This window comes from Eucyclogobius newberryi, unplaced genomic scaffold (assembly GCF_026437365.1).
Source record: "Eucyclogobius newberryi isolate DKJ021-1_F unplaced genomic scaffold, fEucNew1.0.hap1 SCAF_9, whole genome shotgun sequence".
Classification (NCBI taxonomy): Eukaryota; Metazoa; Chordata; class Actinopteri; order Gobiiformes; family Gobiidae; genus Eucyclogobius; species Eucyclogobius newberryi.
The window spans coordinates 16,603,571-16,630,422 of record NW_027316532.1 but is presented as its reverse complement, the minus strand read 5'-3'; the positions used below and the strand labels follow the sequence as shown (position 1 = coordinate 16,630,422).

Here is a 26,852-nt window from a genome sequence, read left to right as displayed (position 1 = left end):
CCCTTTTCTCTCTCTGTGGTTTTTCTGTTAAAATGACTTCAAGCTTCACCTCAGGTTTGATCTGCCTCAAATTAAACGCACAACGAACATCATGAACACCTCTAATTAAACTCATTACAGCATTTTTCTCTTTAACAGTGTTTTTAGTCTCCGCCCTTCAGATCAAACCTTATTCTGCTCCGGGAATCGAACCCGGGACCTTCTGGCCGAGGCACAAACCTTAGACTCTGAACCGGGACAAAGGGGCCTCTTTTACTGCACATTTTAACTGCGATCAAGAACATTGCAGTTTTTTCAGTACTGCTCGGTTATTCGGGCCAATTTACAGGAAGTCTGAGGGCCACATTTAGCCCCCGGGCCATCGTTTGGACACTCCTGCTCCATCAACCAAACTAAAGCTCTGTCACAAAATAATATCATAAACTAGCACATAATGAAAATAATAGTCAGAGATATATTACATTTTGTTGCACCGCTAGGGGGCGCTGTCCTGGAGTGTTTACGTCACAAAGTCATAAACCTGAAGAAGACAAACAAATACAACTAAAGAAGTTAAAATACTCACGAATGAAACAAAAGTCCCGGATGATCTTTATCTTTTCTATGTAAATCCCGCTCACATTCCCGGTGAGCGGCGCGTGCGTCCCGTGGCCCCCCGTGGCCCCCGGTGGCCCCCGGTCCCAAACACTTCGGGACTAATTGGGATGCCGCTCGCCTCTGCGTTTGAGCGCGCGGTCCCGTTCCCACGGTACAAAGAAACAAAAAAAGAGAAAAACTATTCACAAGAACTTTCTCCCGCGGGTCAAACTCTCACGCGCGGGCCACGTCAAAGCGCGTCAAACGGAGCCGCTCCCGACGCGTAACGGCGCAAACACCGGGCACCCCAAAAATCCGTGTGAAAATGTGTTGTTTTTTTTTTTGGCAGTTTAGACGCGTGCGTGAAAAAGAGCGCGCGTCAAACTCAAACTGGACGCGTCAAAAGTCAAATGTTCCTTGCAAAAAAAATTAAATAAATGCATAAATTAACGAGTGAATGTTTGAAGTGGATGTGAAGCGGGAGAAGGTCCGATGAGCCTCAAAAATGTGTCCAAAAAACGTGAGCGCGACTCTAACAAAGTGCGCGCAGAGAAGAAGAACTGTAAAGAAAAGTGTTGAAGATGAAAGAAGAGAAAAATAAATGAGAATATGTGATGAGAGAGAGAGAGGGAGAGAGAGAGAGAGAGAGTGGGGAGAGAGAGAGAGAGAGAGAGAGAGAGAGTGGGGAGAGAGAGAGAGAGAGAGAGAGGGAGCGCGCGCCCCTGAGCCTTTCGGGATGCGACTCTTCTCAAACTGCACGAAAACACGACAAACCCGCAGAGATCTAAGGTCAGGAAAAGCTCTAATCTGTCCCCGACACGCGGACAGCGCCGCAGAGGGAGAGAACGTGACAGAGAACCACAGTTTGAATTAGTTTAAATGAGTAAAACGTGTTTTACCTTGAGCGAGAGCGGAGGAGCGACGGTCCCGCGGCGGAGTGAGGTGGATTGGCCCCAGCGCATGCGCACTGACAGGCGTCCCGTTACGTTCCATTGTCAGGATTCACTCAGGGCTTTAGCTGGGACCAGTTTAAGACCTGGACCTGGTCTAGTCCTGGTTTAGTCCCCGGTTTAGACCTGGTCTAGTCCTGGTTTAGTCCCCGGTTTAGACCTGGTCTAGTCCTGGTTTAGTCCCCGGTTTAGACCTGGTCTAGTCCTGGTTTAGTCCCCGGTTTAGACCTGGTTTAGTCTTGGTTTAGTCCTGGTCTAGTCCTGGTCTAGTCTTGGTCTAGTTCTGGTTTAGTCCTGGTCTAGACCTGGTCTAGTCCTGGTCTAGTCCTGGTCTTGTCCTGGTTTAGTCCTGGTCTAGTCCTGGTCTTGTCCTGGTTTAGTCTTGGTCCAGTCTTGGTCCAGTCCTGGTGCTAGTTACCATCATAAACATCACTTTACCTGATTAAACGTCCTGCGGTTTGACCCGTTTCCCACGAGAATCTTATCATTCACCCAGTTTGACGCTAGGCCGGCGTCCCACACTGCGTCTCACACTGCGAGCATGTCCTAAAAAGTGTCTTCAAAGTTTCAATGGCAGTTCAGGAGACCAGCAGGCGGCGCTGTGTGACGCTGCTCCACAAAAGTTACACAGTGCACTTTTGTTATTCCTCTTCATTATGTTCAGATTTGATTCATCGAAGCCCTGCGTTAAAGAGAGATTCTGCGCCAGGTCGAGGCTGCGACGCAAACGGCACATGTGCAGAGCCTCAAACCGCCGTGCTTTGTGTTTGTTTGTGCGTTTCCCGTGAGACCAGTGTGCACACAGGTTATGAGATGTGTAACGTCGCCGCCATAAAACCATCTCCGACGCAAACAAATGCAGCGCGGTGAGAGACAATCAGGTTTCACCGCCGCCCGCTCGCTTTATGACTCCTGTTTTTACTGTTTTATCACGACAAAACGAAACAAAGAGTCTACAAATGTTCAAACCCTGAACTACAACTGTGTGTGAGGTCATGACGAGGGAAGGTCGTTAGCACGCGGGGAACGTCTTTTATTGACGTCCTTCGTTTTTATTTAATTTTGAGAGAGATTTAAACAAACGTCGTCAAGAGAGATCTTTGTACCAGGAGCAGCGTAATAAAGTACATACAACGTTAACACACGGGGAACGTCGTTAGCACATGGGGAAAGTCGTTAGCACACGGGGGAACGTCATTAGCACACGAGGGAACAAAAACGGTTTCTAAACAATTTAGGCACTCAGGGAATTTTAAATTTTGCAGAATTAATTGTATTTCCTTAGTTGACATAAATAATCTTCAAATAATTAAGTTCAGTGTATTAATTAAATGAATTATTAATTGTATTATGTTCATTTCAAGAATTGTTTTAATCTGCAATGGTTATTTGTGAGCACATACTGCGATGTTTGAGCACGGGAGGGCATCTGACACAGCACATTAGGCCCGGATCACTCAGATAAAGGCCTTCTTTTGTCTGCGTGCCGCTCATTATTAGATAAATATTAGTTTCTTCCTGGTTTAATCCCAGTGGGAACCTGACAGCTGAAGCCCCGCCCCCGTGACCCCCCCCCCACCCATCCCGGGCCGTGACCTCTCACCCGGCGTTTGGACCAATCCGCAACGAGGTCAGAATGAGCAGGTGCGGCTCGTCCCATGAGCTTTGACGTGTTTGACTTTTATTTGTTTTCATTTAATTTCGAAATATTATTACTCAAGTAATTATAATATTACTTGAGTAATATTTGTATTACAGTAACTCTTACTTGAGTAAAGGCAAGTTTATTTGTACAGCACATTTCATACACAAGGCAATTCAAAGCACTTCTCACAGCAGGAAAAATGCAATAAAATCACAAAGAAATTACAGAAACAGAAATACAATAAAAATTAACTAATTAAAAACAATTTAAGTCATAAAAGAGAAGAGTGCAAAGAAAAATCCTTTCAGTCATATGCGCAGCTAAACAAAATTGTTTTTAGCTTAGATTTTAACATCGTCAGAGTAGAAGCCTGTCTCACATCTTCAGGAAGACTGTTCCAGATTTTAGCTGCATAAAACTGAAACGCAGATTCCCCATGTTTTGTCCTGACTCTGGCACCAGCAGGAGGCCGGTCCCTGAGGTCCTCAGAGTCCGAGATGGTTCATATGGCACTAACATGCCCAAGATGTACTTTGGTGCTAGGCCATGGAGAGACTTGTACACAAGCAGAGCTGCTTTAAAGTCTATTCTCTGAGCCACAGGGAGCCAGTGCAGAGACCTGAGAACAGGACTAATGTGATCATACTTCCTGGTTCTAGTCAGGACCCGAGCAGCAGCGTTCTGGATGTACTGCAGCTGTTTTACAACTCGTTTGGAGAGGCCAGTGAGCAGGCCGTTACAGTAGTCTAATCTACTGGAGACAAACGCATGGATAAGTCTCTCTAAATCTGGTTTTGACACTATATTTTAGATTTTGGCAATGTTTTTTAGATGGTAAAATGCTGCCGATGTTATTGATTTGACGTGGCTGTTAAAGTTCAAGTCTGAGTCCATTATTACCCCCAGATTTCTAACTTGGTTTGTAGGTTTTAGAGCGAGACTCTGGAGGTGACCGCTAACACTTTCTCTTTGTTTCTGTGGGACAAAAACGATGATTTCAGTCTTTTCTGAGTTCAGCGGGAGAAAGTTGTTTTGCATCCACACACTGATCTGTTGGAAGCAGTGACAGAGTGAATCCACTGGTCCATATTCACCTGCCGACAGTGAAACATAGATCTGACTCGTCTGCATAATTGTGATAGGACGTATCAACTGACCTAACGGCAACACGTAGCGGTTGAACAAAAGGGGACCCAGGTCTGACACCATGGGGCACTCCACAGGTCAGGGTCATGTGGTCTGAGACACAGCTACCAATTTCAACAAAGTACTTCCTGTCTTCCAGATTGGACCTTAACCAGTTTAGGTCGTGGCCAGTGATGCCCACCCAGTCCTCTAGTCTCTGTAAGAGGATCCCGTGATCGACAGTGTCAAAAGCAGCACTCAGATCTAACAGAATTAAGACTGAGTCTTTGCCCGTGTCAGTGTTCAGGCGGATGTCATTTGTCACCTTGACAAGAGCAGTCTCAGTGCTGTGATGAGGTCTAAAACCTGACTGAAACACATCAAATGAGTTGTTTATTAAGAGGAAATCTGTGAGCTGTTGGTAAACAACCTTTTGAAAGACTTTGCCCCTAAATGGCAGATTAGAGATGGGCCGGTAATGACTCAGTACTGCAGCATCAAGACTGCTCTTCTTTAGGAGAGGCTTTATGACCGCAGTTTTCAAAGACATTGGGAATGTTCCAGATTGAAGCGACATGTTAACTATGTGAGTGAGTGGTGCAACAAACTGTTCAGCACAGATTTTAGAAATCTGGAGGCTCACACATCGAGGCAGCATGTAGATAACTCAGACTGGTGATGATCTCCTGGACAGTTTTGTCAGTTACTGGTGCAAAGTGAGTCAGCTCTATGTGTCGAGGTGGTTTTAGGGTAATTTTTTGCATTGTGGGATTTATATCATTTTTAATGCCCTGAACTTTGTCAATAAAGAATAATGCAAACTTATTACACTTGGATGTGGAAATGAGTTCTAACGGCAGCTGAGCTGGAGGGTTTGTTCATCTGTTACTGTGGCAAACAGGATACGCCAGTTGTTACAGCAGCTTCAGATTATTTCAGAAAAACATCTTTCCCTAGTTCTACATAAAATTTGGTTGTACATGTTCAGCTTCTCTTTGTAAATCTCTTTTTGAATCTGGAGCTTTGACTTGCGCAATTTCTGTTCAGAGTAAAAGTGACACAAACATGTCATCTTCATAAAGCTCTGAACATTTGTGTTATCTTCTTCCTTCAGAGATTTACTTTTTGTCATTTTGTGTCTTTCCTTTGAAACACCAGATTTTTTTTGTTATAAACACGTAAACACGTTAAACATGTTATAAACACGCCATAAGCACGTCATAAACACGTTTAAAACATGTTAGAAACACGTTATAAACATGTCATAAACATGTTATAAACAAGCCATAAACACGTAAACACGTTAAACATGTTTTAAACATGTTACAAACACGTCAAAAACACTTCATAAACATGGTATTAACACGTCATAAACATGGTATAAATACGTTATAAACACGTCATAAACACACCATAAACACGTTATAAACACGTCATAAATACGTCATCAACACGTTAACGCGTTGAACATGTTATAAACACGTTAAACATCTTATAAACACGTCAAACACATCATAAACATCTTATAAACATGTCAAAAACATGTCATAAACACGTAAACACGTCATAAACATGATATAAACACGCCATGAACACGTAAACACGTTAAACATGTTATAAACATGTTATAAACATGTTGTAAACACCTCATAAACATGTTATAAACACCTCCTAAACACGTAAACATGTAAACACATTGTAAACACTTTAAACATAAACACGTTAAACATGTTATAAACATGTTGTAAACACCTCATAAACATGTTATAAACACGTCATAAACACCTAAACATGTAAACACATTGTAAACATTTTAAACATAAACACGTTAAACATGTTATAAACACGTTATAAACATGTTATAAACATGTTATAAACACGTTATAATCACGTTATAATCACGTTATAAACCTGATGTTTGGTCCAATCAGTTTCTCTTAAAGTGACATATTTGATCTTTCTCTACTTTACTTTTTAACTCTTACTTGAGTCGTTTCTTGGAATACTTTGTACTTTTACTTTAGTATTATTAGTTTGAAGTACCTTTACTCTTACTTCAGTACATTTTTGGCTTCTCTGCCTCTTCTGGGCCGTTGATTTGGGGCCCCGGGGGTCCCCGGCGCCGGGGTCTCTACAAGAGGTCCAGACTCGACCACTGGAGGATTATAAGTATTCTATTATTGTTAGTGATGTTTGACTAGACGGTGGCGCCACAGGCAGAAGAGAGACGTCTGAGTCGTCGGAACAAACGTTTCACCAAGATTTGAATTAAAAAAAAAAAAACACACTTTTCCCTCATTGGAGCGTTTGGTGAAGTTTATTATTTCACATCCTGGTTTTTGCAGATATTATTGGATTTCTGGAGTCAGATTACTGTCACGTAAACAGTCCCATCTGATGTGAGTAATCTGATTTCCGATGGTTCACGCCTGAGCAGCTTTTGGACTCAGACTGATTCAGATGGGAGTCTGGCGCGCGACCTCACGTTCTGTTTTTGGGGGCTGTTTCCACGATAACGCAGAGGTCGTGACCCCATCAGCTGATCACACGACACAAATGGAGGCACTCAAATTTAACGTGTCACAAACGTCTGAGCGATAAATTACCAGGTCACATGGTACAGCACCAGCAGGAGGCCGGTCCATGTTTAGTCCTGACTCTGGCACCAGTAGGAGGCCGGTCCATGTTTAGTCCTGACTCTGGCACCAGCAGGAGGCCGGTCCATGTTTAGTCCTGACTCTGGTACCAGCAGGAGGCCGGTGCATGTTTAGTCCTCACTCTGGCACCAGCAGGAGGCCGGTCCATGTTTAGTCCTGACTCTGGCACCAGCAGGAGGCCGATCCATGTTTAGTCCTGACTCTGGTACCAGCAGGAGGCCGGTGCATGTTTAGTCCTCACTCTGGCACCAGCAGGAGGCCGGTCCATGTTTAGTCCTGACTCTGGCACCAGCAGGAGGCCGATCCATGTTTAGTCCTGACTCTGGCACCAGCAGGACGCCGGTGGCACCAGCAGGAGGCCGGGCTCCTCTGTAACCTTCAGCTTCTGGTACAGTTTGTGTGTAAACAGAGCTCATATCTCTACGTTTGACTTTACTGTAAAGTCTGAGCCGATTATTCTCAGATTATGTTGTATTTATGAAAAACAGTGCATTCTTCACGAAACATGGACGAGCGTCACAAACAACGGCGTTCAAATGTTCTGCTCATCGTCATGACAACAGCACCATGACTGTTATGATCTGTCTCCCGCCACTGCGTTAGAGCTAAAGTCACGACAGAACCAATGACAGGGCAGCGTGGCGTTTAGAGGCTTTTTGTACAGAAATGTCTAAATTTAGATTAGGGCCTTTTTGTACAGAAATATCTAAGTTTAGAGCCTTTATGTACAGAAATGTCTAAGTTAAGAGCCTCCTTTTGTACAGAAATATCTATGTTAAGAGCCTTTTTGTACAGAAATATTTAAGTTTAGAGCCTATTGGTTTTTAGATTCTGGTGAAAGTTAGAGTCAGTGTTATGGATTTTAAACGTGACAAAAACAAGAGTGCGGGAACATAGAGCCCTAAACGAATAGAAATCTCTAAGAAACGCAGAAGGTGAAGTGGTGAAAGTCAAAGGTCGGACATTCATATGTTCATGTCTGTGTTTTGGACCAACTCAGCTCTAAAAAGCTCTAAACCTTAAGTCAAATGTGTGTAAGTCTGGCTGCTGAACACAAGAGTTTACAGGAAGTGAGGAGGAAGAGAGAGTAACCACTTCCTGTTGGTCACATTCTTCATCATTCACTAATATCCTGAAAACTGAATGTTCTTCTGAGGTCAAAATGGAATAAACGTCAACAGCAGAACGAGGAGGTCAATGTTTAATCCTTCTGTGGAGGGTCTGAGGACAGGGGACAGGGGGACATGGGGACATCAGCGTCCTGCACCAGGGCAATCAGAGCAAGCAGTGATTGACTGATACAATATAAAATGACCGTGTGTCACAAATATATTTACATTGTTCTGAAATATATCCACATAAGCCAGTTTTCCCCTCACTTCTGCTGCTGGAGCCTCTACAGGCCGCTCAGCAGTACTGCAGGAAGCTTGGCTCTTCTTCTCCTGCAGCTGCTCAGTCTGTGGGCGTGTTCAGAGGAGAAGCCCTCAACTGAGCATGTGCAGAGGAGAAGTGAAGATCTAACTGAGCATATGCAGAGGAGAAGATAAGGAAAATGCTGTGGTGATTTTAACTGATTTAAAGTTCATGGAGAGTAGGAACTAGGGACTGGGCTGGTACTTTGTTAGTTCCTGCAGGTGCTTCACCGTGAGACCAGTTCATTTATATTTTCTTTGTTGTTTTGATCATTTTCTGGCTTAAACAGTTTTGAAGCAAAAGATAAATCATTTGAACTAAAAAATACAATTCATAGTTAGTCATTTGTAACTGAATAATTGTGTTTTTATTGTTTATTGTTGTTATTGTGACGCATGACGCCTTATGACGTATTGTCATACGTCATAATGACGTGAAGCTTATGACGTATTGTCATACGTCATAAGGCGCTGGTACAGCTGGCAGCCCGGTGTAAACGCTCTCTCTTCTTTCTCACACTTATTGTGCTTTATCTCCTATATTTTGTAAATATAGTTAGTATATTTTTTCTATTTTACTGCACGATAGGGACATGCGCTGGAATAGTTTTTTTATTCAACTGTTTTTGACTTTTTTCGGCTGGATTTGAGCGTTTTTCGTTGTGTTGTTGTGACGTGAGCTAGCTCCGAGCGAGCCCACCAGCCCCCCCCCATGCCCTCCGCCCGCCGCTAAAGTACGGCGTGTCGTCGGTACACGTTTATATACACGTTTATATGAAAGAGTAACTTCACGAACGATCGGGACACGCACTGGAATCGCTTTAAATTAACTTGTTTTGACTTTATTCGGCTGGATTGAGTGTTTTCGTCGTGTCGTTGCGATGTGTCTTGGCTCTGAGTCCCCCGGCTCCGGCCCCGCCCCCCGGCCGGCGCCGTACCGCGTTTACACAAAGGAGGAACTAATGAAACTGTGGAGAACAGTCGTCTTACCCGGAGATTGTCACGTTATCCCGGCGGACATCCTAAGGAAAACGCAACGAAGCAGACGGGCTGGACGTAAACTCCGAGAGAAGAGAGGAGAAAACAGGAAGTCGGTTCCCGCCGTAGTCATGGGTAACGTGAGGTCCCTTCAAAATAAAATGACGGAAATAGCGAGCCTCATTCGGTCCCAGAGGATTTATAGGGACAGCAGCGTCTTGATTTTCACAGAGACCTGGTTAACAGCAGAAATGCCAGACTCTATTGTAGGTTTGGACAATTTTCATCTGCTGCGGGCGGACAGAACGAGAGAATGCGGAAAGAAAAGAGGAGGAGGTCTGGCTGTGTATGTGAACACGAGCTGGTCCAAACCCGAACACTGCACAGTGAGGGAGCAGCTATGTAACAAGGATATTGAACTATTGGCTATTGGCATGAGGCCATATTATCTGCCCCGGGAGTTCTCACATGTGATTTTGATCGCAGTATATGTGGCCCCGTCTGCCAATGCTGAAAATGCTTGTGAAGCACTGCTCTCCTGCACTTGTAGGCTGCAAACACAGCATCCACAGGCTCTCTTCCTCATCTCTGGTGACTTTAACCACGCTTCTCCCTCTTCTGTTCTACCAACATACACCCAGTATGTTACCTGCCCCACCAGAGAGAATAGAACATTGGACTTGTTTTTTGCCAACACCAAGGAGGCTTATTCCTCTTCCCCCCTCCCTCCCCTGGGCAGCTCGGACCACAACCTTGTACATCTGAGGCCTGTGTATGAACCCATCGTGCGCAGGCAGCCTGTGGTGTCCCGTGAGGTGAGGATGTGGTCTGCTGAGAGCGAGGAGGCTCTGAGGGACTGCTTCAGCACCACTGTCTGGACTGAGCTCTATGGCCCACATGGGAAGGACATCAACACCATCACAGAGTGCATCACGGACTACATCAACTTCTGTTTTGAAAACATTGTTCCCTCCCGGACGGTGCGGTGTTTTCCAAACAACAAGCCATGGATTAACCGTGAACTGACGGCTCTGTTGAAGGAGAAGAAGAGAGCCTTCAGGTCAGGGAACAAGGAGGAGCTGAGGACTGTGCAGAAGGAGCTGAGGAGGCAGGCTGAGGCCGGCTACAAGAGGAGGATGGAGGAGCAGCTGCAGCAAAAGAACATTCAGGGAGTGTGGAGGAGCCTGAAAACCATCTCGGGCTTCAAAATCCCCCCTGCCCAGACAGAGGGGGATCTACAGTGGGTGAATGATTTAAATGCTCACTTCTTGAGGTTTGATCGGTCACCCGCCCCTCCCCCTGCACAGCTGCATGCTCCCTCTTCCACAGCTGGACAATGCCCTGCATCTGTTCCTCTTCGCTTATCTGCCCCGGACCATCAGCTCCCCACTTCGCCTGGACTCACCCATCCCCCCAGCACACGGTCCCCCTGCCAACCACTGACTGTCACAGCAGCACAGGTGAGGAGTGAGCTGAAGAGGATTAAAGTGAGGAAGGTAGCAGGACCTGATGGCATCAGCCCCAGGCTCCTTAAGTCCTGCGCAGATGAACTGAGTGGAGTTATGGAGCATGTCTTCAACATGAGCCTGAAGCTGAGGGTGGTACCACAGGTCTGAAAGACCTCCTGTCTGGTACCTGTGCCTAAGACACCGCGCCCCAAAGACCTCAACAGCTTCAGCCCAGTGGCTCTCACGTCCCACCTGATGAAGACACTGGAGCGGCTGGTCCTGGACCACCTCCGCTCCACCGTGAGCTCAGCCATGGACCCGCTGCAGTTTGCATATCGGTCTGGCATCGGAGTGGAGGACGCTGTCATCTCCCTGCTGCACCGCTCTCTCTCTCATCTGGAAAAGCCTGGCAGCTCTGTGAGGATTCTGTTCTTCGATCTTTCCAGCGCCTTCAACACCATCCAGCCGCTGCTCCTGAGGGACAAGCTGGAGACGGCTGGTGTGGAGTATGACCTGGCAGAGTGGATCCTGGACTACCTCACAGACCGACCCCAGTTTGTGAGAGCCCGGAACTGTGTGTCTGACACTCGGACCTGCAGTGTGGGGGCGCCCCAGGGCACTGTCCTCGCGCCCTTTCTCTTCACCCTTTACACTGCAGACTTCAGACATGACACGGACAGCTGTGTCCTGCAGAAGTTCTCTGATGACTTTGCCATCATCGGACTCATCACGGACGACGATGATGCGGAGTACAGAGGACTGGCGCAGGACTTTGTGGACTGGTGTCAGCGGAACCACCTCCTCATCAACGCGGGGAAGACCAAGGAGATGGTGGTGGATTTCCGCAGACGCCACCCCACTGCCCCCTCGCCAGTGAACATCCAGGGACGGGACATTGAGAGAGTGGACTCATACAAGTACCTGGGTGTTCATCTGAACCACAAACTGGACTGGACTCATGACACAGACGCACTGTACAGGAAGAGCCATAGTCGGCTCTACCTCCTGAAGAGACTCAGGTCTTTTGGAGTGACAGGGCCACTCCTGAAGACCTTCTACAACTCTGTGGTGGCATCAGCTCCTGTACGGTGTGGCCTGCTGGAGCAGCAGCATCACAGAGAGGGAGAGGAAGAGGCTGGACAGAGTCATCAAGAAGTCCAGCTCCGTCCTGGGCTGTGCTCTGGACTCGGTGCAGGAGGTGGGGGACAGGAGGGTCCTGGCTAGATTCACATCTATGCTGGACCATGAGTGTCGCCCCCTGCAGGACACTCTGTCCGCTCTGGAGAGCAGCTTCAGTGAGAGACTGATCCACCCTCGCTGTGTGAAGGAAAGGTTCCGTAGGTCTTTCCTTCCTGCTGCTGTCAGACTTTATAACAAAAACTGTTAGTACTGAACACTCGCAATACTGACCTAACCTAATACTGATGTGCAATTCCGTCATATGTGCAATTACTGTGAAATTCATGTGCAATCTATGTGCCGTCGTGACACATATTCATGTGCAATTACTGTCGTGATCACATGCAATGGTATTTATGTATTTATTTATTTATTTGTCTATGTGAGTTTTTATTTATTTATAGGAGATCTTCTACTGAAAGTGTTTTTCAGACTTCCTATAAGTGATCTGTTCTTTTCTTCTGTATCTACTTCTGTATCTACCTGCGTCGCACCAATAAAATTTCCCCATGTGGGACAATAAAGGAATATCATATCTTATCTTATCTTATCTTATCTTATTGTTTAGACCTGGTTTAGTCCTGGTTTAGACCTGGTTTAGTCCTGGTTTAGACCTGGTTTAGTCCTGGTTTAGACCTGGTTTAGAGCTGGTTTAGTCCTGGTTTAGTCCTGGTTTAGACCTGGTTTAGTCCTGGTTTAGACCTGGTTTAGAACTGGTTTAGTCCTGGTTAAGTCCTGGTCTTTTCAGATGTTTGTGGCTCTGTTTCTCTCTGTGTCGTTGTCATGGAGACGCTCAGTTATGTGCAGCTCGAGCAAAGGGAGGGCTTTTGTTCAACTCTCTCTCTAACTCTCTCGCTCTCTCTAACTTTCTCTCTCTCTCTCTCCCTCTAACTCTCTCTCTCTCTAATTCTCTCTCCCTCTAACTCTCTCTCTCTCTCTCTCTCTCTCTCTCCTTCTAACTCTCTCTCTCTCCCTCTAACTCTCTCTCTCCCTCTAACTCTCTCTCTCTCTAATTCTCTCTCCCTCTAACTCTCTCTCTCTCTAACTCTCTCTCCCTCTAACTCTCTCTCTCTCTCTCTCTCTCTCTCTCTAACTCTCTCTCTAACTCTCTCTCCTTCTAACTCTCTCTCTCTCCCTCTAACTCTCTCTCTCCCTCTAACTCTCTCTCTCTCTAATTCTCTCTCCCTCTAACTCTCTCTCCCTCTAACTCTCTCTCTCCCTCTAACTCTCTCTCCCTCTAACTCTCTCTCTCTCTCCCTCTAACTCTCTCTCTCTCTAACTCTCTCTCTAACTCTCTCTCCCTCTAACTCTCTCTCTCTCTCCCTCTAACTCTCTCTCTCTCTCTCTCTAACTCTCTCTCTAACTCTCTCTCCCTCTAACTCTCTCTATCCCTCTAACTCTCTCTCTCTCTAACTCTCTCTCCCTCTAACTCTCTCTCTCCCTCTAACTCTCTCTCCCTCTAACTCTCTCTCCCTCTAACTCTCTCTCCCTCTAACTCTCTCTCTCTCTCCCTCTAACTCTCTCTCTCTCTCTAACTCTCTCTCTAACTCTCTCTCCCTCTAACTCTCTCTATCCCTCTAACTCTCTCTCTCTCTAACTCTCTCTCCCTCTAACTCTCTCTCTCCCTCTAACTCTCTCTCCCTCTAACTCTCTCTCTAACTCTCTCTCCCTCTAACTCTCTCTCTCTCTCCCTCTAACTCTCTCTCTCTCTCTAACTCTCTCTCTAACTCTCTCTCCCTCTAACTCTCTCTATCCCTCTAACTCTCTCTCTCTCTAACTCTCTCTCCCTCTAACTCTCTCTCTCCCTCTAACTCTCTCTCCCTCTAACTCTCTCTCCCTCTAACTCTCTCTCTCTCTCCCTCTAACTCTCACTCCCTCTCTCTCTCTCTAATACTCTCTCTCCCTCTAACTCTCTCTCTCTCTAACTGTCTCTCTTGCTAATGCTCTCTCTCCCTCTAACTTTCTCTCTCTCTCTTTAACTCTCTCTCTAACTCTCTCTCTCTCTCTAACACTCTCCCTCTAACTCTCTCTCTAACACTCTCCCTCTCTCCCTCTAACTCTCTCTCTAATGCTCTCTCTTCCTCTAACTCTTTCTCTCTCCCTCTAACTCTCTCTCTCTCTTTCTCTAACTCTCTCTTTCGCTCTGTGAAATGTAACTAATACTTGTACTTGTAATACTTTGTGTACTTCCATGTATACTCAGTACATGTGTAGGTCACGTGACTCTTACAGGCAGTGTCTGTGGAGAGTGGAGGTTCAGGACATTTGGGGTACAGTGAGGGGGGGTGAATGAGGGGCCTTTGTGCAGTAATTGGAGATGACCCCCCACCCCCCTCCCTCATCAGACAGTCACATGACACAAGGAGTTCAGCCAATCAAGAGACCTGGATCCGACCGCACATGTGCAGCAGCTTAACCACTGCACCACAGACTGTATTACAGTCAAAGGTCGGTTTCAATAAGAGGCACATTCTACACGTTTCAGCTAAACTAGGTCTAAACTAGGACTAAAATAGAACTAAACAAGGACTAAACCGGGACTAAACCGGGACTAAACTAGGACTAAACAAGGACTGAACCGGGACTAAACTAGGACTAAACTTGGACAGAACCGGGACTTAACCGGGACTAAACTGGGAATGAACCTGGACTAAACTAGGACTAAACTAGGACTGAACCGGGACTAAACTAAGACTAAACTAGGACTAAATTAGGGCTAAACTATGACTAAACCAGGACTAAACCAGGTCTAAACCAGGACTAAACTAGGACAAAACCGGGACTTAACTAGGACTGAACTGGGACTGAACCGGGACTAAACTAGGACTAAACTGGGACTGAACCGGGACTGAACCGGGACTAAACCGGGACTGAACCGGGACTAAACTGGGACTAAACCGGGACTAAATTAGGACTAAGCCGGGACTAAATTAGGACTAAACTAGGTCTAAACCAGGTCTAAACCAGGACTAAACTAGGACTAAACTAGGACTGAACCGGGACTGAACCGGGACTGAACCGGGACTAAACTAGGACTAAATTAGGAGTAAACTGGGACTAAACTAGGACTAAACTAGGACTAAACTAAGACTAAATCAGGATTAAACCAGGTCTAAACCAGGACTAAACCAGGTCTAAACCAGGAATAAAACCAGGTCTAAACCAGGCCTAAACCAGGTCTAAACCTGGACTAAACTAGTACTAAAACAGGTCTAAACAGGGTCTAAATCAGGTCTAAACCAGGACTAAACTAGGACTAAACCGGGACTAAACCAGGACTAAACTAGGACTGAACAGGGACTAAACTAGGACCAAACCAGGTCTAAACCAGGACTAAACCATGACTAAATAAGGACTAAACCAGGTCTAAACCAGGACTAAACAAGACTAAAGTAGGACTAAACCAGGTCTATACAGGATCTAAACCAGGTCGAAACTAGGACTAAACCAGGATTAAACCAGGATTAAACCAGGTCTAAACCAGGACTAAACTAGGACTAAAACAGGTCTAAACAGGGACTAAACCAGGACTAAACCAGGGCTAAACCAGGTCTAAACTAGGACTAAACTAGGACTAAAACAGGTCCAAACAGGGTCTAAATCAGGACTAAACCAGGGCTAAACCAGGTCTAAACTAGGACTAAACTAGGACTAAAACAGGTCCAAACAGGGTCTAAATCAGGACTAAACCAGGGCTAAACAAGGTCTAAACTAGGACTAAACCAGGTCTAAACAGGGTCTAAACCAGGACTAATCGGGCACTCTAAACCCCGTTCCTCCCCCAAACTCGCAGGTATTGTTCAGGATCGATGGTTTCAGGACCACCTCAAAGAAAAGACGCTTCTGCGCTTTTATCAATGACATCGATGATCCCCCTGACTCCGCCCACTTTTGCCCCTTAACACCCAAATTTGGTCGACATATTTAGAGGTCAAGATGAGGACCAGGAAGGTCAGAAGAAAGGAAAGACCAGGACTAGACCAGGACTAAACCAGGACTAAACCAGGTCTAAACCAGGTCTAAACCAGGACTAAACCATGACTAAACCAGGACTAAACCAGGTCTAAACCAGGACTACACCAGGACTAAACCAGGACTCAAAATTATCTCTGAAGTTGTGGTGAAACAGTTAAAGTTGACGGTGATTCTTTCTCTGGATGAATGAAGCTCAACAATTAAACAAAAGAGCGAGTCCCGCCCCCTTCTTCTGCCCCAAAGTGTCACCACAAAGTCCAGAGAGAGCGAGAGAGAGAGAGAGAGAGAGAGAGAAGAGGATTACGCAACAAGAAGAGAATCTGACAATTAACAATTCTGTATTCAACCAGCAACTTCCTATTCAGAGAGAGAGGAAGAGAGAGAGGGAGGAGAGAGAGGAGAGGGAGAGAGAGGAGAGGGAGAGAGAGGAGAGAGAGAGAGAGGAGAGAGAGTAGAGGGAGGGAGAGAGAGAGGAGAGAGAGTAGAGGGAGAGAGAGAGAGGAGAGAGAGGAGAGAGAGAGAGAGAGGGAGAGAGAGAGAGAGAGAGGAGAGAGAGAGGGAGGGAGAGAGAGGAGAGAGAGAGGGAGGGAGAGAAAGGGAGAGGAGAGGGAGAGAGGAGAGAGAGAGAGAGAGAGAGAGGAGAGAGAGTAGAGGGAGAGAGAGGAGAGAGAGAGAGGGAGAGGAGAGGGAGAGAGAGGAGAGAGAGTAGAGGGAGAGAGAGGGAGGGAGAGAGAGGGGAGAGAGGGAGGGAGAGAGGAGAGGGAGAGAGAGGAGAGGGAGAGAGAGGAGAGAGAGAGAGGGAGAGGAGAGAGAGGAGAGAGAGGGAGGGAGAGAGAGGGAGGGAGAGAGAGAGGGGAGAGAGCGGGAGAGAGAGAGAGGGGAGAGAGAGAGGGAGGGAGAGAGAGGGAGAGAGAGAGGGAGGGAGAGAGAGGAGAGAGAGAGAGGGAGGGAGAGAGAGGGGCGAGAGAGAGGGAGGGAGAGAGAGGGAGAGGAGAGGGAGAGGAGAGGGAGAGAGAGGAGAGAGAGAGAGGGAGGGAGAGAGAGGGAGAGAGAGGGGCGAGAGAGAGGGAGGGAGAGAGAGGGAGAGGAGAGGGAGAGGGAGCGAGAGGAGAGAGAGAGGGAGGGAGAGCGAGAGAGAGGAGAGAGAGAGGGAGGGAGAGAGAGAGAAAGAAAAGACAAAGAGAGAGATAAAAGAGAAGAGTGGGAAAGAAAGATGTGGACGTGGAGTAACAGAGTTGTTTCTGAGGGAAACAGACCAAACCTGCAGGAAGTTTAAAGCTTCACTGCGTCACTTTCCCTCACACTGTCCCAGAGCAGCGCTGCCCCCGGTGTAGACGCTGAGGACGACACGTGTTTCTAGTTTAGGAACGTGTAAAAATCATCAGAAACATGAAATGTAAAGTGTATTTTGACTTTAAAACTTATTATGTTCTCATCGTCTCCAGAAGCTTCACATTTACACCATAAAGGAGGCTGGGAGGGCATCTGACACACCTAACGCACCGTCTAATGACTTCCTGTTGAAATATTAATATCAGATATGAATATAAATATGTGAAATGCTCCAGTGAGTTTCCTGCTACATTCAAACAAGAGCCAATCTTTTGTATTGATTTGACAATAATGTTTAAATCCCAAAATGGCAGCACAACCTGAACCTGATCATCAACACAAAAACTGAACGTGATCAATAATGAGATAATAATAATACTTAGATTTGACATTAGGCCAGGACAATGTCGCGTCACATTTAAATAAAGCTTTAACATAAATATATCACAATGTTTCATGTTTTAAAACGTGTTATAGAGCTGAAATTAACAGTTATTTCATTGTTCAACAGTCAAACTCTTATTTCCATTGTGCACTGAGATGATTTTATACATTTCTAACCAAATAAAAGTTGTAACTATGGCGACTGAAGGCGTCTAGATGGAGAATATTTATGAATAAAGTGAATTATTACGTTTAATTTATTTAATAATGTCACTTTCTTTTTTATAAAAGGCATTTTTGATGTGTTTAGTCCACACAAACATTACTATTACCATTTTTTAAAGTCGACTAGTCACGATTAGTCGATTAATCGTTGCATTCCTGGTGAGTGAGCACGTTACAGGCATTTTTTTTGTTCAAAAGTTAAATAAAATCGTAAAGGTCTTTATTATAACTAAAAGGTCAAAGCCGAATTACATAAGACACATACAAATTTCGTGTAAATGAGAGTAAAACCGTAAGGCATGAAAAAGATGTCTGTAATTATGTACATTAATATTATATTTCTGATATTTTCAACGTAGTTCCATCTGCCTGACGTATCTCGGTCTATTCTGTTGCAAACATAAACACTTCACGACAGTCGTATTCCGTTCTGCACCGCAAACCGCGAACTACACGTGAGAATTTCCTCCGCTTTTCAAACTGTGGCAAGTCTGCTTTGATCTGGACGTGACCCGTTTCACTTTTACCGTGTGTTTCCGTGCGTAACCGTGCCGCTCTCCCCCGTCCCCGGCTCTCCCCGGTCCTCCCCGGCTCTCCCCGGTCGGACATGGTGCTGTACTTGATCGGTCTGGGGCTCGGGGACGCCCAGGACATCACGGTGAAAGGCCTCGCTGCGGTGAAGCGCTGCTCCCGGGTTTATCTGGAGGTTTATACGTCCATCCTGACGGTGGGAAAGGACAAGCTGGTGAGAACCGGGACTAAACCAGGACCAAACCAGGACCAAACCAGGTCTAAACCAGTACTAAACCAGGTCTAAACTAGGACTAAACTAGGACTAAACCAAGACTAAACCAGGTCTAACATACGTGACACTTTGTCTTTCTGGTTCAGGAGGAGTTTTATGGTAAAGAGCTGATCCTGGCTGACCGGGACCTGGTGGAGAACGGGTCAGAGGAGATCCTCAGGGACGCAGACTCCACAGATGTAGCCTTCTTAGTGGTGGGGGACCCTTTTGGGTGAGTCCACTGTATAATCAGTGATTTACGGGACTGGGACATGTACAGGGGCTGGGACTTAATGGTCAAAGACATTTTGTGTAAATGAGAATAAAATGTTGGACATAGTGTAAATATTCTGCTCTGTCCTCTCCGTCTTCTCTGTCCTCCGTCTTCTCTGTCCTCCGTCCTCTCTGTCTGCTCTGTCCTCTGTCTGCTCTCTGTCATCACGAGGGCTTTAGTGGAGTTCACCTCCGACTGTGAAGTTTAATGTTGAGGAAAAATGTAATACGATTTCTACCTCGACAGAGCAACGACTCACAGCGACCTTGCGCTGAGAGCAGTGCATGCTGGGATACCATACAGAGTCATTCACAACGCCTCCATCATGAACGCCATCGGCTCCTGTGGACTTCAGGTAAAAGACACCACCACTAGATCTTTCTGTAAACGTACGATATCATTCAAAAACACGAGGCGGGGCAGATTTGTGCTGCAGCTTTTAATGGAGTGTGAACTATGCTAAATGTGTAAGTTCCATCCCCACCAGCCAGTGTTCTCCCCAGGATTTTTTTAAGGGGATGGTAAATATGCCTCATACGGGGTTGCATTTTCCTCCAAGGATGGTTTAATGTACCTTCATAATTTCCAAAGGTACATGCATTGCGCCATAAACATACTATTACATGGTGTATAGACCTAAACATACTATAACATGGTGTATAGGCCTAAACATACTATTACAGGGTGTATAAGCTTAAACATACTATTACACGGTGTATAAGCCTAAACATACTATTACACGGTGTATAAGCCTAAACATACTATTACATGATGTATAAGCCTAAACATACTATTACATGATGTATAAGCCTAAACATGCTATTACGCGGTGTATAGGCCTAAACATACTATTACATGGTGTATAAGCCTAAACATACTATTACATGGTGTATAGGCCTAAACATACTATTACATGGTGTATAAGCCTAAACATACTATTACATGGTGTATAGGCCTAAACATACTATTACATGGTGTATAGACCTAAACATACTATAACATGGTGTATAGACCTAAACATACTATTACATGGTGTATAGGCCTAAACATACTATTACATGGTGTATAAGCTTAAACATACTATTACATGGTGTATAGGCTGGCCGCAGTGTCTTGAGTTCAAATCTCGGCACGGACAACTTGCTGCATGTCCTCCCTTCTCTTTCATTCCCATTTCATGATCAGCTTTCCTGTCTAATAAAGTCTACTGGCCAAAAAAGTGAAGAAAACAAAGCACGAGTTTTAACAAACGGCAGCAGATTGAGCCGGTCGTTAGCGCCTGTAATGAGTCGTGGTAGTTTATTTTTCCATTTTCAACCCAAATCTTATTGTATTACGAAATAATCACAAGTGCAAAGAAAATATACACATGATAAAGGTAAGTCAGTGTTCTCGCTGGGCTGAGGTTGGAGGATGGCGGTGGAAAGCGCCGTAGGCGGCACTCGCAAAAAGTACTTAAAAAATTTGCCCACGGCGCTCGATATGGAAAGCCAATATGATCACACTCCGCCACTTAGGAGCGGCATATCGCGGCATATTTTCCGGCGCTTTTACAAAATAAAGCGGTGCTTTTAGCCCCGTCTGACGTTACGCTGTGCGCAGTAATTTGCGCCAGACGGCGCTCCTAAGCAGCGGAGTGTGATCATATTGGCTTTCCATACGTGCGAGCGCCGTGGTGCTTTTCGCTCGCGGCGCCTGCGGTTATCTTAATACCTGGTGGTATCTTTTGAGCATGGCGGTGGCCAACCGCAGCATGGCGGCCCGCCATGCCAAAACCCTTCAGCGAGAACACTGTAATTTCTAAATTTTTGAACATTATAGTAATATTTTATGACCTTGTATCATTCCCCTCGTGAATATTCGGACGACGCAGAGGGTCAGAGGGGCTAGTTAGCATTATTAACATGTGTAGCTCCGGGACATTGACTGAATAATGGTTATGTTAAACATGCTGTGGACTCGGGCTGGAGTTCATCTGCCTCTGGGACGTTTCTCTTGCGCAGAGCGACACTGAACGCAGAGCGACACTGAACGCAGAGCGACACTGAACGCAGAGCGACACTGAACGCAGAGCGACACTGAACGCAGAGCGACACTGAACGCAGAGCGACACTGAACGCAGAGCGACACTGAACGCACCGCGACACTGAACGCACCGCGACACTGAACGCACCGCGACACTGAACGCACCGCGACACTGAACGCATCGCCGCACTCAGACCTCATCAATAACAGTGTCAGAGCACAGCCAATCACAGCACTCACAGCTCATTAGCATAAACACACAGAGATGCAGTTAATGTGCTAATGAGGGGGTGGGGCATGCAAATGAGACCCCATTGGGAGCTGTAAGACCAGCATGCACTGCTCCAGGCGACGCCCCTCCCCCAAAAAAAGCAAACATGTAATTAAAGCTAATTTTGGACTCAATTAAAATTTTTCGGACAAATATTGAGGTTTGATTTGTTATTTATTTTTAAAATACACATTTACTTCACATTTTTGGCTCTTTAACAGAAAAGGCTTTTTACTCGTCATTTATAATAACTTGCGTATAGTTATGTGGGTATATTCAGTACATATCATTTTAAAACGGTCGTGTCATAACTTTAATCATTATCATTAATCACAATTGAGGCAGGGCAGTATTGACAAAAATATATCTTTGCTTTTTCACAACTTTATTGAGATATTATGTCAATCCAACAGAAAAAATAAATAAATAAAACATGTCTTTAAATGTATTAGTTGAGTTTTAATTATTTAATTTGACAAATGTGAAATGTCTGTCAAATTATTACCAAAAATGCAGGAGCATCACCTTATACTCTTATTTGAATAACATAACTTTTTTTTTAACCCAAAAATGTTTGGCGCCAAATCTGAGTCTCATTTCCTGGTGTCGCGGACAGCTGAGTAGTTCTCCCACATGTTCCCTGCGTGCTACTGCACACCTGCAGCCTCGTTCCCATAGCAGCCCGTTTCCATGGCTGCACATGCGTGGTTGGTTCAGTGTACAGTACAAAAATGACCAGAGTAAGACTGGGTTCGAGCTCAGAAGAAACGGAAATCTGAGGGGGGGGCTGGTGCGTGCTTCTGCACGGGGGTGAGTGTGCGCATGCGCACTTTTTAAAAAGGGACTGACAGTCACTTGAGTTCTCAAATCGGTGAAAAATCCTCTTCCTTTTTAATATTCAAGTTTTCATATATTTGATTTCTTCCCCACTTGGCATGGGACGATATTGGAATGTTGTATTGTACTATCATGGCCGATTAACAATAATTTACCTGACGGTCTAAACATGTAATGGATATTAATAATTATAATTAAAATGTTATGAATTATATGTTCCTTGTGTAAACGACTATTATAGAACTGGACTTTGTTTTAAGTGAAAACCACAACGATCTAGAAGAGAACAACATGGATCAGGAGCTCTTGAACAATCTGCGGGTAAAATGAGGATTATCACAAATAATTATTGTCCACTCTTTTTATTTTGCCAGAAACAATATTTATGATCCCATCCTATTACCCACATCTAATCACAGTTAATTCTCCCATGCTAGTCAAAAGTAGAAATACAAAAGTATAAATAATGCTAAGCCGGGACTAAACCAGGACTAAATCACATCCATGACTAAAGTCGGTGTAATCCCTCATTCGTCCAGGAGAGTTCCATTGTAGAAAAGCTTCAGTTGTATCATCTGAAAAACTAGATGTTGCGAGTCTCATCCAAGAGTCATTCTCAATCTGTGGATCGAGTCTTGAGAACTCTATTTATCCTTTTATCATAATATTTACCCTACTCTGAGTAGGCCCCGCCCACCACAGCCTCCTCGAGGACACGGCCTCATATGAACGTCTGAAGACCCCTCAGTGGCTACAAGAAGAAGGTGATGAACTGTTTACAGAAGCTTGAAGAAGGAGGAGGTCCTCACTTTCACTGACTGTTTTGGTCCAGAGAATTTTCCACTTAGACCTGCATCGACTCATCACACAATGTGGCCAAGCATTTAACAACCGTCTTAGCATCATAGAACATCATGTGGAAAACGCACAGAAGATTGTGGACAAATGAAACACCCACTACAGCACCACCTGCAGGTGAACAGGACATTACAGCACAGAGCCCAAGAGATGCCACCAGCTCAGAGGGCAAGAGGCGCCCACCGGCTTAGAGGACAAGCCCACCGGCTCAGAGGGCAAGAGGCGCCCACCGGCTCAGAGGGCAAGAGGCGCCCACCGGCTCAGAGGGCAAGAGGCGCCCACCGGCTCAGAGGGCAAGAGGCGCCCACCGGCTCAGAGGGCAAGAGGCGCCCACCAGCTCTCTCCCTTATGTCTTGGGACTGTCACACAGGAAAATCACACCGAATTTTTAGACATGAAATCCCTGTTAATTTTAAACCAGGAAACAGTTTAAAAACCTGTCACCTATTTCGCCCTGTGCACAATGGTTGGACCCAAATGGCACTGCTTATTAAAAGAGGATCTTACAGCCCACATGTGAGTGTGATGCATCCTTAGAAAGCTTAGGCCTTCTAGTTTCTGCAGATGTGCACAACACTGTCAGGGCTTCAGAACTCACACTACAGAAGCCCAAACATAAACAAAACATCCTTTTTTTAGTCTTGCCTGAATGTTGTCAATTTGTAATGGTCCTAAGCAAGACATACCTCATTGTGTGCTTATGCTGTTCACTGCACATGCTGTTTATCTTGTTGACAACAACTGTGTAAAGTTTCAGATCTCTAGGAACAGGCATTTTGGTGCTGTTGACCTTTTTGTATCAAAAAGAATATTCAGTTATCCAAATATGTGCCAACTGTGCCAAACTGTTTTATTACAATTTTAGCTCCTCTATGATCATAAAACATACATTTTGATGTTTTGTAGGCCACTAATACCTATTATAAATGCTAAAAACAATGTATGTGAAAATGTGTAAATATGAGTTTACCCATGAATTTCCCATATCGAGGTGAAAAAAAAAAAAAAAAATTATTTTATTTTTGTATTGGTATAATAATACATATATCTAACAAAATGCGCATCCAAAAGGCTAATAAAATCAGAAAAAGTGGTGCGTAAAATCTAGTCGCCTCCTGCCGAAAAATCTAGGCTCTGACTGTCTTTACGCACGTGAATAGAGACGATTCTGTGTGAAGAAGCCCTAAGTCCCACCCACCATTCGAAAGGTATTTTTATTGGCTAGAATAATATGTCAATCAAATTCTTCTACGTCACCGTGAGCATGCGCATTCTCAACGTAAACAGAAGCCTCGTGCGTCGGAGGCGGCGTTTTTTTTTTGCGGAGGCTGTTAAAAACAAACCCGTGGATGGTCTCATTCTGTAGCCAACAGTAAGAAGAAAAGATCGATGCCAAACACCATCTTATAAGTCAAACAGGTCATTTGTTATGGATGGAGAAATGCGTGAATATTTTCAGAGAAGAAAACTTTGTTTACTTGACAATATCTCAAAATCGGATAACTTCAGGAAAAGTGGGATATTGTTTTTCTATGGTTCCTTAAGGACATACTGAGTTCAAGAATGTACAGATTGAAAGCCGATTCGTCCGTCAAACAGCAAACAGGTAGGACATGCGTTTGTAAAAGTTGAGACTTTCTCCCAAACTATTGGCAATTGCTTCTTGGGGCGTATTATTCAATGTAAATCAATGACATATTCGTTTTGTTGAGAAAATAACTTTTAAAATGATTTATAACTTGCTGGTATTGACCACGGAAATAAAAGTGATGATGTAAGAGAAATTTTCTAATTTGGAAACTGCGCCCCGGCGCACAGGTGGATGGTAACCGGTTAAGACACAAACTGGTTCATCCTAAGGACAAGATGCAACACAAAAACAGCGCAATGTATATCTTATCGAATGCAAGAACATTGAGAGCACCACATAGTGAGACTAAAGAGCCACTGCACAAGAGGCTTTATCAGCACATAAGACACTGGAGTTCAGGACCACAGAGCGCCGTGCATCTTCATCTTAAAGACACAAACCACTCTATCAAAGACAGTGAGGAGAAGATTCTGAGCAGGACAAAAGATGCTTTGAAAGAGTTAAAGAGGCCAATAAATGTCTCCTTACACAGTTCAGAGTAGGATTGATATCTTCTCAGGCTAGACCCGCAGATTGAGAATGACTCTTGGATGAAAGATACAACAGAATCTTTTTATACAGTGTCGAGGACTAACACTGTTTTATCAAGTTTATGGATTTGTTTGGCACAATTAAGCCTGGATTGAACACTTAAATTGTAACTTTGTGTTGGCAGAATGGATTCAGGCTCTAGAACTTCTTTTTTTGTGTGTTTCTTTCTGTCTCAGCTCTATAACTTCGGGGAGACGGTTTCCTTTGTGTTTTGGACCGAGACGTGGAAACCAGAAAGTTACTTCGACAAAATCTGCAAAAACCGAGCCATGGGTCTCCACACACTCTGTCTGCTGGGTGAGTCGGATGCCTTCACCTCCTCCTGCGTGTCAGATATCGATATTGTGATATATTTACTGTATGGTGACGGTTTCTTGGCAACACACATAAATACAGAGATGTGTATTCAGACAACATACAGTCATGGTGCATTTAGGGATGCGTACCGCTACGACGGACCGGATCTGGACTTTTAAAAACGTTTCGGTTCAGGTCCAAAAAAAAACAAACCCCGGTAATTCGGTTCTGGACTCATAAAAAATATATAGCACTCACATTCTATATCCTTTTCGTTCTAGAATCTAAACCATCTTAAACCTTCCATTGATCGCAAAATTTGCGCTGGAAAAGACGTAAACACTTCATGCATCGCTGTCAATGGCGCACCCGGACCCTAATTAGCGACGCACGCGTCTTCCCCGAAGTTGAAGCCGGCGAAATAAGTTTAAAGATGCGAGAGACAGCGCGGAACCGTGTGTCCACATATGAACATTGAAGTGACAGCTGTAAGATCGCTGGCTTTATTTGAACTGTTTTAAGCTGGGGCTGCCACGTGCGATGTTGTGATTGTTAATGTAGTGCGTGCGTCGCCGCGTGTTAAAGGGGCGGGGTCAGCGTGGTCTTTTCTGGGTCTTTGTTCTGGGTGTAAATATGAATGCAATAACTTAAGTGTTATGTTGTGGTGTGATGTATTTGGTAATAAGTAAATACTAAGTCAAAGTAATATTGCTTAATTGCTGCATTCATTAATTGGAGTTTATATTTTGTAATATTATTTTGTATTTGTATACAGTTGTTAAATATGGTCTGGTGTTTAATGCTGCTAAAATGATGTATTATTTTGATTTGTTGTGTAAAATATTTTCATATTCTATTTTTGATACTGCTAAGTTGATTGCTTTATAGTTGTTCTAGTTGACTTTTATGCTAGTTTTTGTAACTGTTATTTTACACTGTGACTTAATTATTGACACTGGTGTATTGTCTGTTTGAAGGTCTTTACCTGACTTTTGATGCTAATGGATCTGCAAAATTAAAGAGTGGAAATGTGTCTAAAGGCAAAACATTGTATCAGATGAAACAGCTGCTTTGACCCAGACTGACTCTGTCAACAATACTCAACATGCTCTTGTTCAAAAGTTGTTCCTCAAGTAAAACCCTAACCCTAACCCTAACCCAACATGAACGTGTGTTAACTGTTAAGCTATAGTTTAGCTGCTAGCTTGTAGCTTGTGATTTGTAAGTTGTAACTTCTGTTAATAAACAGTGAATAAACCACACAAGTTGAGTTCATTTCAATCTGCAGTTAAGCCTTGTGTTTGATAGTCGTCCTTGTTCATGTGTCTTCAACTTAATTTAGCCAAGTAGCTTGTGTTATGCTGTTATAACATTATCCAAATATGGCATGGTTTAGGTCCGGACTCATTAGGTCCGGACCTGAACCTAAACCTCTGGA

The 26,852-nt window shown here is 44.6% G+C and overlaps 1 protein-coding gene across 1 annotated transcript in view; it reads left to right on the top strand.

Moving 5' to 3' along the window:
- Positions 1-18,342: 18,342 nt before the first annotated feature.
- The window catches only part of dph5 (diphthamide biosynthesis 5), a 163,920-nt gene continuing 155,410 nt past the window's right edge, over positions 18,343-26,852 (top strand). Inside the window, exons 1-4 of the mRNA XM_072438263.1 lie at positions 18,343-18,631; positions 18,778-18,902; positions 19,191-19,299; positions 25,294-25,414. Of these exons, the coding sequence (XP_072294364.1) occupies positions 18,494-18,631; positions 18,778-18,902; positions 19,191-19,299; positions 25,294-25,414 (493 nt within the window). The 5' untranslated portion in view covers positions 18,343-18,493. The remainder of the gene's footprint in view (positions 18,632-18,777; positions 18,903-19,190; positions 19,300-25,293; positions 25,415-26,852) is intronic.